Raw genomic sequence first — 14,633 nt, 5'->3', positions numbered from 1 at the left:
ACGAAATTCAAAATTTTGGAAGAGGCAACCTTACTCATCATAACTATGCATTTAGTTTGTTTGCATAATACCAAGGAGCAGAGGAGAAGATTTTTAAATCAAAGGCCTGAAGGGCCTGAGAGTCGACTCGCTCGAGTTTATTGAGCTTTTTCATACAAAATGTCACCATGCCTTATATTCAGTTTTTATTGCATCTTAAGAAATTGAATGTCAGGTCTCCATGATTGGTTAAAAAATTGAGGGCTTCAATCCCATTTCACATGAGATTTTTTAAATTTATTTAAAGTTTGGGTTTGTAAATACACAAATAAGATTACATAATGTGACAAAAATAACAACATTTTGAATAGGAATCCAAATACAACTGTTTAAATTTGAACGGGTCTCAATTTACACCCCCCCCCCCCTCAAGTAAATAAAGGTTAAGGGTTTTAAAATCTCCCACCTTTTTAAGTCAGATGAGTTCTCTAAAAACTTCTCTTCAGTATTTTTTAATTATAATTATCAAATCTTACTAGATCTCAGTGTTCTATTAAGAAAAAAAATACAATAAAGTGAAATAAAAACAAGGGAAAAGGGAAAATCATGTAAAAAAAGGAGAAACGGTATCATGGAAAAAAATTAACATTTAAACGTAAGATAAATCACTTAAAAAACAACCTCCAGTAATGGAAAACAAACATTAGATATCTATGGGATTTTTTTTTCAAGACCCGCCTAACTATATACATGCATTCACACAATTTACTTTAATTGAGCATGATTATGTTTATGTTAAGTAACATATAATAATTTAATATAGCATTGTGGAAAGCAGCACTGCAAACCTGGATTCAAAAAATAAATTAAGCACACTAGCTGCAGTGGTCTGTGTTATGAAGTAATTAGGTAAATGATGCACACTACAAACCTGGATTCTAAAAATAGATTTTTCAGGCACACTAGCTGCAGTGAATGAGAATAGCAGGTGTGTGTGTTAGGGAGTATTCTAGGTCAATGATAAATAAACTTCAGATGGGAAGATTAGATCCGCCTAACATGCTTGCACATACTAGTATATTCATACGCAGTATTTGTACTTGCATTGTACAGATATTTAATCGAATTTTTCTTTAAAAAAACTGAAGACATACATCAATAATGTTCCAATATGAAATTTTATACTGTTTATACCTCTTAAGTTTAAGCAATCACTCAAACAAAAGCATTTTTTGCTAGAACTATCTTATTTGGTGTATGAATCCCCTAGATGAATGGGTGATAATTTTTACACTTACAGCTGTGATACCAATGAGTCGCTCTGCGAGCCGACTCAAAAAAAATAACGCATTTTCACTATATATTCAACAGAGCCCCGTCTAGTACCAGAACCCATGACCCTGGGGCCATGAATTTCACAATTTTGATAGAGGGCCCAATGCTTATTACAATCATGCCAACACTTTGACTGCTTGATATCCAGGAGTGAAGAAGATTTTTAAGGATTGCATTAATTTTAGTGGTTTTGGTCCCACCCCTCAGGCCCCAGGGGCAGGGACCATGAAATTCACAATGAAAATGTTAATGCACGTTGCACGACGACGGACGAAAACAGATAGCAATAGGTCACCGGAGAGCGTCTGCTCTAGAGTTGCGAAGTAAGGAGTTGATCCTTACGTCGCGGGTTCGAATCCCACTGTGGGACGTGGAGACCGGTCCTCCAGATGAGACCGTATAAACCGAGGTCCCGTGTCGCAGTAATTGCTGGCACGAAAAAGATCCTTCACTGCTCAATGGCCGTAAGTGCCGAGTACAGGACAAAATTTTCAGCTCTCTACCGGCAAGTGGTGGTGTCTCCATATGAGTGAAAAATTCTCGAGAGGGACGTTAAACAACATGCAAACAAAACTCAGGTGACCTAACAAAAAAGAAGCACATGTTTTAAAAAATGCCAGTCTTCATCAGTGAAAGCAAATATCACTTAGGCTTGACCTTTACTTCAAAACAAACATCAGTTGCAGACAAATTTGTTAATTAATCTCAAAGTGACAGATAAAGATAAGCCTCGATATTTTCTGCAGCAAGCAAGATAATTAACCCAAGGGGATTAATTGTACTGCTCTCTCATCTTTTTCATCTAAGTTTACAATAAGAACTTTTTCAGCAATGAAAGAATGAGATTATTACCTAATACCTGTTAAAATTAATAGTATTCTTGAATTTCCATAAGACAGCCAAAAAAAAAAAGAATTAAAAAAATCTAAAAAGGAAGAAATAAATAAAATAAAATAATAATAAAAGAAACAAATATCTTCATGTATTTCTTGTTTTAGAATTCAATAAAATCATAACTCATTGTGTATTTTAACCAAACAGTACAAGCATTACGTAAGTCCACATTTCAGAAAATGTAAGTAACATCATATAGAATCCACCTTAAGGAGGCTGGGGGGTTAACAAATTAACCACAAATTAACCACCAGATTTAACTTAATTTTTTTAGATATGATATCTTAAGCTGTCAACTATCATTTGGCAAAGAAAAATTTCAAAAATTTTAGTTTTAAAATTTGATCATTTTCTATATCTTCATATGGAGCTCTTCTTCTAAAGGAGATCAATATAGTCTAAAAATGGCCACCACCCCCCAGCCTCTTTAAACACCCAATTTTACGTTAACGCACCCAAAATTTACCTAATTGGAGATCAATAATATACCGCCTGTCAATCATTAAAAAACAATAGCTACTGATTAGATTGACAGGCCAGCTACCTGTGCTACCTGATAATCTGAATTTGCATGTTTTGGAAACAATTATCTGTCACGCGTAAAACGCTTTCATGTACCGCATGAATAGTCGCTTTGTATGTATAGGCCTATACACTTGGTTAAAAAAAATCAAATCGCTATATTATTGTTTGGTAATTATATCATGAAAAATAATTGAGAGTAGATAATTGACGTTATGATTTATTTTTTCAATTCCCATTATTGTATGGTACTTGTAAGCGATATGACGTCCAACATAATTCAACTGAAGAACTTTCCGAAGAAAAACAATAATGGCGAATATTCGAGGTTTTGTTTTAAATGGCAATTTGGAAGTGTCGTTCGAATTTCAGCAAAAATTGTTATTAAAGACAAACAGATTATAAAATACAAATCAATCTACACCATTTGGTGGAAGAAATGTCACAATCATTGTTCGAATTTCCTCTAGCGTATCATTGTTCGAATTTCTTCTAACGTATATATTCGTAATTGAAGAGGATGAAGAAAACGAACAGTTTTTTTTTTTAAAACAATAGGCCCAAGGGCCTTAACGGTCACCTGAGTATAATACAACAATTTAGAGGATCCATAGTGAAAGGTGAAGCTTTGTTCCCCAAAAGCAAGAAAAATAGGGTGATCAGGATCAACAAAATAATTAGTCTACTGTTCATTAACAGTTCATAAATTAGGTTCTAATCTGTTCCCCATTTATCACTATCACCATACAGTATATGAACAAATTATCAGTGATTCTGTACTATTTCAATTCCTTGATGAAATCTCTTACATTGGACTCTCTTGGTCTTTGATGAACATTGAATAAGACAAGTTATTTTTGTCTTATTTTTATTTATCTATTACTTACAAGTCTACCTGATCATTTAAACATAAAAGTACTTTTTGTATTATACAATAAAAAATCTTGCATAATTCTCCTCTTCTATTAACCTTTCAAGTACATTATTTACAGTGATTAATTATCAAAAGTAAATGGCAAAGGGGAATAACCCCTCTCAATTGAATACAAATTAATAGAGCTCTGGCCAGGACCAGAACACTTGACCAAATGGTCCAGATGTTCAAAAATCTTTTTTATATTAAAACTTTTACTCTTTTTGCCTCTGATATGTCCAGGTGCAGAGAAGATTTTTCAAAGAAATAATGCATTTTTACTACAGATTCTCTATATTATCAATAGACCCCCCCCCCCCCCAGCACCAGAACCCCTGACCTTGGGGCCATGAATTTCACAATTTTGGTAGAGTCACCCTTGCTTATCATAACTATGTATTCAATTTGTTTCAATAATACCCAAGAGTAGAGAAGAAGATTTTCAAAGAAATAATGCACTTTCACTATATGATCTATGTAGCCCCACCCTAACACCAGAACCCCTGACCCTGGGCCATGAACTTCACAATTTTGGTAGAGTCACCCTTGCTTAATATAGATTTGTATTCAATTTGTTTCAATAATACCCAGGAGTAGAGAAGAAGATTTTTCAAAGAAATAATGCACTTTCACTATATGATGTACATATATATAGCCCCGCCCTAGCACCAGAACCCCTGACCCTGGGGCCATGAATTTCAAAATTTTTGGAAAAAGCATCCTTGTGCATCATTACTTAGTTTGTTTAAATAATATCCAGGAGCAGAGAAGAAGATTTTCAAAGAATTAATGCATTTTCACTATATAATTAATAGAGCCCCACCCTACCACCAGAACCCCTGACCCAGGGGCCATGAATTTCACAATTTTGGAAAAGGCATCATTGCTTATCATAACCATGCACTTAGTTTGTTTATATAATATCCAGGAGAAGAGAAGATGATTTTCAAAGAATTAATGCATTTTCACTATATAATCAATAGAGCCCCACCCTAACACCAGAACCCTTGACCCTGGGGCCATGAATTTCACAATTTTGGAAAAATCATCCTTGTGCATCATTATCATGCACTTAGTTTGTTTAAATAATACCCAGGAGCAGAGAAGAAGATTTTCAAAGAAATAATGCATTTTCACTATATAAATCAATAGAGCCCCGCCCTAACACCAGAAACCCTGATCCATGGGCCATGCATTTCACAATTTTGGAAAAGGCATCATTGCTTGTCATAACCATGCACTTAGTTTGTTTAAATAATACCCAGGAGAAGAGAAGAAGATTTTCAAAGAAATAATGCACTTTCACTATAAAATCAATAGAGCCCAGCCCTACCACCAGAAACCCTGATCCAGAGGCCATGAATTTCACAATTTTGGAAAAGGCATCAATGCTTATCATAACCATGCACTTAGTTTGTTTATATAATATCCAGGAGCAGAGAAGAAGATTTTCAAAGAATTAATGCATTTTCACTATTTAATCAATAGAGCCCCACCCTAACACCAGAACCCCTGACCCTGGGGCCATGAACTTCACAATTTTGGTAGAGTCACCCGTGCTTATTATAGCTATGTATTCAATTTGTTTCAATAATACCCAGGGGTAGAGAAGAAGATTTTCAAAGAAATAATGCACTTTCACTATATGATCTATATAGCCCTGCCCTACCATCAGAAACCCTGACCCTCGGGGCCATGAATTTCACAATTTTGGTAGAGTCACCCTTGCTTAATATAGTTTTGTATTCAATTTGTTTCAATAATACCCAGGAGTAGAGAAGAAGATTTTTCAAAGAAATAATGCACTTTCACTATATGATCTACATATATATAGCCCCGCCCTAGCACCAGAACCCCTGACCCTGGGGCCATGAATTTCAAAATTTTTGGAAAAGGCATCCTTGTGCATCATTACTTAGTTTGTTTAAATAATATCCAGGAGCAGAGAAGAAGATTTTCAAAGAATTAATGCATTTTCACTATATAATTAATAGAGCCCCACCCTACCACCAGAACCCCTGACCCAGGGGCCATGAATTTCACAATTTTGGAAAAGGCATCATTGCTTATCATAACCATGCACTTAGTTTGTTTATATAATATCCAGGAGAAGAGAAGATGATTTTCAAAGAATTAATGCATTTTCACTATATAATCAATAGAGCCCCACCCTAACACCAGAACCCTTGACCCTGGGGCCATGAATTTCACAATTTTGGAAAAATCATCCTTGTGCATCATTATCATGCACTTAGTTTGTTTAAATAATACCCAGGAGCAGAGAAGAAGATTTTCAAAGAAATAATGCATTTTCACTATATAAATCAATAGAGCCCCGCCCTAACACCAGAAACCCTGATCCATGGGCCATGCATTTCACAATTTTGGAAAAGGCATCATTGCTTGTCATAACCATGCACTTAGTTTGTTTAAATAATACCCAGGAGAAGAGAAGAAGATTTTCAAAGAAATAATGCACTTTCACTATATAATCAATAGAGCCCAGCCCTACCACCAGAAACCCTGATCCAGAGGGCATGAATTTCACAATTTTAGAAAAGGCATCAATGCTTATCATAACCATGCACTTAGTTTGTTTATATAATATCCAGGAGCAGAGAAGAAGATTTTCAAAGAATTAATGCATTTTCACTATTTAATCCATAGAGCCCCACCCTAACACCAGAACCCCTGACCCTGAGGCCATGAATTTCACAATTTTGGAAAAATCATCCTTGTGCATCATTATCATGCACTTAGTTTTTTTAAATAATACCCAGGAGCAGAGAAGAAGATTTTCAAAGAAATAATGCACTTTCACTATATAATCAATAGAGCCCAGCCATACCACCAGAACCCCTGACCCAGGGGCCATGAAATTCACAATTTTGGAAAAGGCATCAATGCTTATCATAACCATGCACTTAGTTTGTTTATATAATATCCAGAGAAGAAGATTTTCAAAGAATGAATGCATTTTCACTATATAATCAATAGAGCCCCACCCTAACACCAGAACCCTTGACCCTGGGGCCATGAATTTCACAATTTTGGAAAAATCATCCTTGTGCATCATTATCATTGCACTTAGTTTGTTTAAATAATACCCAGGAGCAGAGAAGAAGATTTTCAAAGAATTAATGCATTTTCACTATATAATCAATAGAGCCCCGCCCTAACACCAGAAACCCTGATCCATGGGCCATGCATTTCACAATTTTGGAAAAGGCATCATTGCTTGTCATAACCATGCACTTAGTTTGTTTAAATAATACCCAGGAGAAGAGAAGAAGATTTTCAAAGAAATAATGCACTTTCACTATATGATCTATATAGCCCCACCCTAGCACCAAAACCCCTGACCCTGGGGCCATGAATTTCGCAATTTTGGTAGAGGGCCCAATGCTTATTACAATCATGCTAACAGTTTGACTGCTTGATGTCCAGGAGTAAAGAAGAAGATTTTTAAAGACAGCACTAATTTTGATGGTTTTAGCCCCACCCCTCAGGCCCCAGGGGGGCAGGGACCATGAAATTCACAATTTTTGTACCCCTTCACCCATTGATGCTATATGCCAAAATTGGTTGAAATTGGTTCAGTGATTCAAGAGAAGAAGCTAAAAATGTTCAAAAGTTTACGACCGACGCACGACGGACGACGACGGACGAAAACAGATAGCAATAGGTCACCTGAGTGACTCAGGTGACCTAGAAAGTCTACAAACAATACATACATATAAGTGAACAGGGCATAAAAACACGGACCCCGGATATTGCAGTTGTGAATACTTTGGCCAGAAAAATAAATAATATTCTGACTGGCTATGGTACATGTACATGTTGAATTGTCCACACGATAAATGAAATCTCTTTATTTCAATATTTACACTTATTGAATGATAATTTCTTTTACTGACGATTAAAAAATATTGATATGATTGCTTTGTAGTTTTCATTCGTAATTTTATTTTTATTTTACTTTTTTTTTTCTTAAAAAAAAGATATTTCTTTATAATTTTTTTTTCCTTCAAAAGATATCGATGAAAACGTTAAGTTAACCAATTTTGTATTAAAGTATATAAATTATTTACAATACATTATTTACAATAGTTTCTCTAAAAATTAGACAAAAACGCGTAATATTGATCCTGATTACCATAGACAGACTTCCTGTGTACTACAATGTGTATAGGGATTTTTGACATCTTGAGTATTGGGGCTCTCCAGGTAAATAACACCAGTACAACTAAGACCAGTCCCTTTCCTCAGGTAACCGTACAGTAAAAAAAATTGGGTCTTTAACTTTAAAACAAACTTCAATTGCAGGCAGTGTTAATTAATTTCAATGTGACAGATAAAAAGATTTTTTGCTTTGGATTTTCTTCAAGAGGAAAGTTAATTAATCCCAAGGGACTCATTGCAGCTCTCACAGTTTACAATAGGAACATTCTTAGCAGTTACATGTATCCCTCTTTGCCCATTCATTCTTATAAGGAATCTACCCCACCACCTCAGCTCCAAACCGGATGACGTAGAGAACCAGACTTAGCATCAAAATATGTCTTACTGCCTAGTCAACCAACATACCAAAGGAGATGGGCGAACATAGCGTGCACAAAGCCTATAGCTTCAGATATATAAAAATCATGTTTAAATTGTGAATTTAGTATTTAGAGTAAAATTCTCATTATTAAAATTTATGAAATTATGATAAACAAAACTTTTCTGAGGAAAATTTTATCGGCAAAACTTATTCTTTTATTTAAAAAATAATGTGGTATTCGTGGGGTTCGAACCCTAGCAATAAAAATCCTGAGTATCATTTTCTTTCGAGACTAGCACGCTAACTACTGGACTACACAAGTCCTTATGAAGAGTGGCATTTAAATCATGTTTGTTATACATGTATGACCCTTGACTTAATGGACTTCAAGTATTTCTCGAAAAGGGGCGAATGTTGTGTCATAAAAGCATATTTTTAAGGTATAGTGGGTCTTTGCTCCATATTTTTGGTAAACAAAAATTGTATATATTTATGCAAACTTTGAGGATTAACTTTGTAAAAAGTGGAGAGAAGACCCACTCATATCGAAAAATAGTTTTATAGTATGAGAAAATGACTCTTTTTGCCCGCTGTAGTGTGTTTATAATATCTTTGAGGGATTTTTGCAAATTGTAGAGATTTTACATAAAGTATATTTTAATGTTAGATAAAATATCAAGGAAAATTTTGATATAATTGAAATTTAATTTTTCACCTTCATGTTTGTCACACTACAGGCTTTTCGTTCGTCATGTTCACCCATCTCCTTTGAACTTAATTGGATAACCACAAAAAAAAGTTATTAGAAAAAAAAACCCAGAAAATTTGTGGACAGAAGAATGACAGACGAACAGAAAAATGGACAGACAGACAGTGATTACTATAGGACACCCGCAAATCCTTGCAGGGCCCTATTTATAATTAAAAACATCTTAATTCTGCCTCAAATACATAAACATGTTAATATAAAGTATGGTATCATTTAAAAAAGATTCACTTTCTTTTCACTGTTATAGTGGTGGCGGTGATGTGCCATGACATACCCATTTAAATTTTTCTTCTTTAAGGTTCCAGGTGCAAACATTTTGGCCAACTTGGTAAAAGAGTTCCGTACCATCAGGGGAAAGTACAAATTGTCCTAGTGTAAAATCCTTCCGGTCACCTGTGTTATCAATCAAAAGCCATCGGTATTATAAGAGGTGAATAAGGTCTAACTCTCTTTCAAGCATCTACATTTGTATCTATACTAACTAGAGATTAATGGACCACGATGCTCACCAGAATCAGATAATTACTAGTGACAAGTGACTAAGGAATTATTATACTGATATAACGTTTTATACTTTCAAATTAATTGATGTACCAAACATAACCTTTTTCTCCAAAGAATGTTTGGACATATAAGTAGGGCAAACAGGCTATCAATAATTTAACTTCTTTGTAACCTTACCCTGATACTGACATGATGATACCAGCTTCAACATTCAATGTCCAAACTTGCTTTTATTCTTATTTAACAAATTGTACTCTCACCTTTCTTGGGATGAAGCCCATGAAAGTTTTCTTATGATTCCTATTTTCCTATGGAAAATTTTTTACCAATATTGTGCCCCATCCCTGTCTCGGAGGGAACGTTTTAAATACACTGCAGGAGAATGCTTTCCTTGCACTTTTCTAAAGCATTTTAAGAGGTATTTCTTTTAAATGGGTTCTTTAAGCGTGAAGAACCAACAGACACCATTGGAGGTACAAATATTCAGATGTAGAGTGCATAAAAAAATATTCAAACGTTTACGATCTTTTATACTTTGCATACTTAAAATAGACAGTATAAGTGTCAATACTATTCCCGTATTTAAAATTAACATAATCATCTATGAATGAAAATGACCAATTACAGCACTATTTGATTTTATATTAATTAAAAACACAGGGAAATAACTTACCAAAATTCAAGGTTATAAATTAGGACACATCCCACTATTACATTATGATAGTAATAAATGGGAACTATGTCTAAATATGCATAGTATTTAACCTCATGTATTCAATTTCATTGAATCTGTTGCTATTTGGAATGGAATCCCTTAACTTCTTTATTGCTGGTTCAACGTCCAACTTCTTTAGCTAGCTTCTGAATGTCTGGCTTTCCCAAAGCTTTACCAGATAAGTTTTTTTTTTTTTTAAATATGACTCATTGATTTTTTTAATAATTAAAAATAGAGGGCTTTATATACCCTTTGGCTTGTCCATCCCTAGGGTTGTCAGGTCATTCCACTATTTGAAGTCTTCAATGCGTTTTACTCAAATGCCCCTTAACCATTACACCTATATATTCGTATGTAAAAATTTGACCCACTCTTCCAATTTGGTCCCGCTCTTACAAAGTAATCATGAGTCGCCCGCGTGGCGCAGTGGTTAGAGCATCTGCTCTAGAGTCGCGGTGTAAGGAGTTGATCCTTACGTCGCGGGTTCGAATCCCACTGTGGGACGTGGAGACTGGTCCTTCGGATGAGACCGTATAAACCGAGGTCCCGTGTCGCAGTAGGTGCTGGCACGAAAAAGATCCCTCACTGCTCAATGGCCGTAAGTGCCGAGCATAGGACAAAATTTGCAGCTCTCCACCGGCAAGTGGTGGCGTCTCCATATGAGTGAAAAATCTCGAGAAGGGCGTTAAACAACATACAAACAAACAAATAAACGAAGAGGTCATGATTTGAAGAAACTTGAATCTGCACTACCTGAGGATACTTCTGTATTAATATGACAAATAATGGTTTAGCTGTTTTTGAGAAGAAGATTTTTAAAGATACTTTCTACATATTCCTATAGTAAACTTTGACCCCCTGTTGTGGCCCTGCCTTACCCCCAGGGGTCATGATTAGAAAAACTTGAATCTACACTACCTGAGGATACTTCTATTATAATTTGACTAATTATGGCTTTACTGTTCTCGAGGATATTTCCTATATATTACTATAGAAAACTTCGACCCCTCCCTGTTGGCCCGACCCTATCCCCGCTTTCACACAAGTTTCATCTTTTGTTACCCAGTAGTTTTTGAGAAAAAAATTTAAAAGATGCTACCAAATTTTCATGAATTTTCCCCCTTAGAAGAGGGCGTGGCACTTTCTGTGAACAAACTTAAATCCCCCTCTCTCAAGGATGCTTTGTGGCAAGTTTAGTTGATATTGGCCCAGTTGTTCTTGAGAAGAAGTCGAAAATGTGAACAATTTACGGACGACAGACGGACGCCGGACACTTTTTGATCAGAAAAACTCACTTGAGCCTTCGGCTCAGGTGAGCAAAAGCAGTATACGGAGTATTTTAGATTCATTAATAGAATATTTCGAAGTGCATATTTTCATCTTTAAAATAGGTTTTCAAATTTAGAATGTAAATAAGAAGTAAACACTACAGTGGGAATAACCTGGTGAAGACTGTGCAAATAGAGATAAGATAACAATTTTTAAAACACCATATCAAGTTCTCTTATATATTTAGACTTCAAGTACAAGACGCATTCTGTATCCCATACCTTCTATAAACCTGTCCTCTGTCATGGTAGAGATGTCTAGAAATCTTATATCATTGTTGAATCGGATGGAAAATATGACGTGTCTCTCATCTGGCATTATTGCAAGAGACTTGATGATATGACGTCTTTTAACCTTCTCTGGGTATGGAATATTATACAATGACACCATCTTTGTCAATAGATCAAACACAATGAACTTCTCCCGTGGTTCCACTGTAGCGGCTACTAATGATTTAGAGCCTACGGATTCAGATAATTATATCGGATAACTTTTTATTTCAGACATTAAGTTATCAAGTATTTTAAAAGGAGGGAGCATAAAATAAAATTGCAAGGTATATAAAAACAGAATGATTATAGCGAAAAATGTCCAAATTCGCATTTATTCAATTTATTCTCTATTTTAGGCAATAATTTTCTCCTCATACAATTTCCCATTTTTAGAGCTAGAGCTTCTGAAAGTGTAGCCTTACTCTCATTCTGTACAGAAATGACTTACCGACTGCAACACCAGTCTCGCTAAATTGAACACCTTCCGGGCATTTAATCGTGTCCGTCTTCTTTCCAGTTTGAGCATCGTACCATTCTATGGTATTGTCCTGGAAAACAAGAAAGGCGACTCTCCCCTTGTGTGCTGGACAAAGAAGAGTTCTTTCTTTTGGGATAGAGATTGTGTACGCAACTTCGCCAGTTTCTTTGATTGCAACGAGGTTATGATAAAAATGAACCAAGATCATGGAATCATTACATATGAAGAAAACTTTGACAGCTCTTTGGGCAATGTTTTCGATTGATTTGATCAGCTTTCCGTTTTTTACATCCCAAAGTTTGATGCTATTATCCGGATGGTATGCACCTTCGAAGAAAAAGAAGAACAGAGAAATAAATATTATGAATTTATCGATAATTAACATTTTTTAATTGTCAAAACACTTGCATCAATAAAAAATGATCAACAGTTTGTATCAACCCAAACAAAATCAAAGTTAAGAAACAACTTAACATTGTAAAGTTTTCATCTAATTTAAAATATCATTAAACAGGACACAAAAATAAATTCAATGTACATAAACTTACAGCTTACTACAGTTGACCCGTCCTGTTTCATATCCACGGCTCTCAGTTCTTTAGTGTGACCCGATAAGGAGTAGACTAACGACCCTCCGGGCTTCATCAACATATTGCGATAGGGCAGTAAATAACTAAATGGGTAGTCCTTCAACTGAGTCAGGAAGGTGGCTGCAGTCTTTATTTCAGAAAAAAAAATCAATGCAAGTACAGTATTTGAAGAAGCATTAGAAATATCTAGTTATTGGTTTCCACACATTGAAGGAACATTAGCTTATATTAAATCCAATGAATATTTTCTCCTTTTTTTAAAAGCAATATCAGTAATAAACTATTAAAAGTTGTTTTTTCAATGCAACATTTAATCCCTGAGAAACAAAGAAAACATTTTATTATTTAATTAGATTAGTCGTCTTTATAATGAATTTTACACATAAACTGTATACATGTTTTTATAAACTTAACATTTATCCTCCTTACTGTAATAAAATGTGAAGTTAATGAATTATTATAGTGATCATGCTAAAGAGTCCAATTAATAATTAAAAATTGACAGCAAAGCAAACATGGACCTCTGAAAACACAAGAGATATGGGATCACGTGCCATGGAAGAGTAACATTCTTTGTCGTCCCGTCACACCCCTGCAACACCTTTTTCTTGATAGGCGCGGGTAAACAAAGTAATCCGTAGAAAATACAGAATGAAAATAATGGCTTAAATATTTGTACTAAAATGTCAGTCAACATTCGACCAAACAACCATAGAATTTGCAAAATGTTGACTTCAAGTTGTTTATAGCCTTGTAATATCAAGTTATTTGTCACTTGTCTACCTCTGAGTAGAAACTGATCGTTCGCAGAACATGCACTTGCGAACTGAATCATCTGGGAGACATAAACACCATATATGCAGGTGATAATGGTATACTGCTACATAAATAAGGGAAGTTGACGAAAGAAAAGTTAGAGCGTCTACTCTAGAGTCGCTTAGTAAGGAGCTGATCCTTACGTCGCGGGTTCGAATCCACTGCGGGACGTGGAGACCGGTCCTTCGGATGAGACCGTATAAACCGAGGTCCCGTGTCGCAGTAGGTGTTGGCACGAAAAAGATCCCTCACTGCCCAATGGCCCTAAGTGCTGAGTATAGGTATGAATTTGCAGTCCTCCACCGGCAAGTGGTGGCGTCTCCATACGAGTGAAAAAAATCTCGAGAGGGGCGTTAAACAACAAAAAACAAAACTCCTGTTGTCTGCAAATTAAGGTATGTCACTCGTCAGCTTTTTAGAAAAGTTCAGGCAGAACCTCTTACTTCAAAACTATTTATTAAAATTCCATTTTCATAACATATTTAAATGAAACAATGTAAATTGTTCAACATTCAATGAAAAAACTGCTAAAAAATTCATAAAGAAGCAAAATTTATGAGGAACTATTTCTTGTGGTGGAAGGATATTTAGCAGAAAATTCTGCAAACCAGCACATTTATTAAATTTAATATCTTGGATTTTTAGCCTCACATACTTTTACTCAGAGAATATTTTCCGTTATGATATGCTAGGAATATTAAATATAGGTCTTACTTTATATTTTTATAGCAAATTTTACACCTTCCCTCAACAAACTTTGCCGAGAAATGAAGATATATTAAAGAAGTCAAGATAAAATTTACACAGTTTTTGACCTGAAAATCGCATATTTTGACCAATATTTCAAAATTTACATCACTGACCCCAGCTTTTTCTTTCATTATTTAAAACTACTCGATACTTGTGACTGATCAGCACTCAAGTCGTAAAAAGTTTGATACAAGAAAATATTTTATTGCCCATTTAGATTTTTA

General features: G+C 35.1%; 1 protein-coding gene across 1 annotated transcript in view; it reads right to left on the bottom strand.

Annotated features, from left to right (window-relative positions):
- Positions 1 to 14,633, bottom strand: part of LOC133182609 (uncharacterized) — a 38,034-nt gene that overhangs the window by 10,953 nt on the left and 12,448 nt on the right. Inside the window, exons 18-21 of the mRNA XM_061317455.1 lie at positions 12,802 to 12,970; positions 12,224 to 12,580; positions 11,725 to 11,964; positions 9,230 to 9,348 (exon numbers count right to left, since the gene is read on the bottom strand). Coding sequence (XP_061173439.1) covers positions 9,230 to 9,348; positions 11,725 to 11,964; positions 12,224 to 12,580; positions 12,802 to 12,970 — 885 coding nt within the window. The remainder of the gene's footprint in view (positions 1 to 9,229; positions 9,349 to 11,724; positions 11,965 to 12,223; positions 12,581 to 12,801; positions 12,971 to 14,633) is intronic.

This window comes from Saccostrea echinata, unplaced genomic scaffold (assembly GCF_033153115.1).
Source record: "Saccostrea echinata isolate AGI-Se365-2 ecotype Australia unplaced genomic scaffold, CSIRO_AGI_Sech_v1 ptg000009l, whole genome shotgun sequence".
Classification (NCBI taxonomy): domain Eukaryota; kingdom Metazoa; phylum Mollusca; class Bivalvia; order Ostreida; family Ostreidae; genus Saccostrea; species Saccostrea echinata.
Note: the sequence above shows the minus strand (reverse complement) of the source record. Positions and strands in the feature narration are given on the sequence as shown.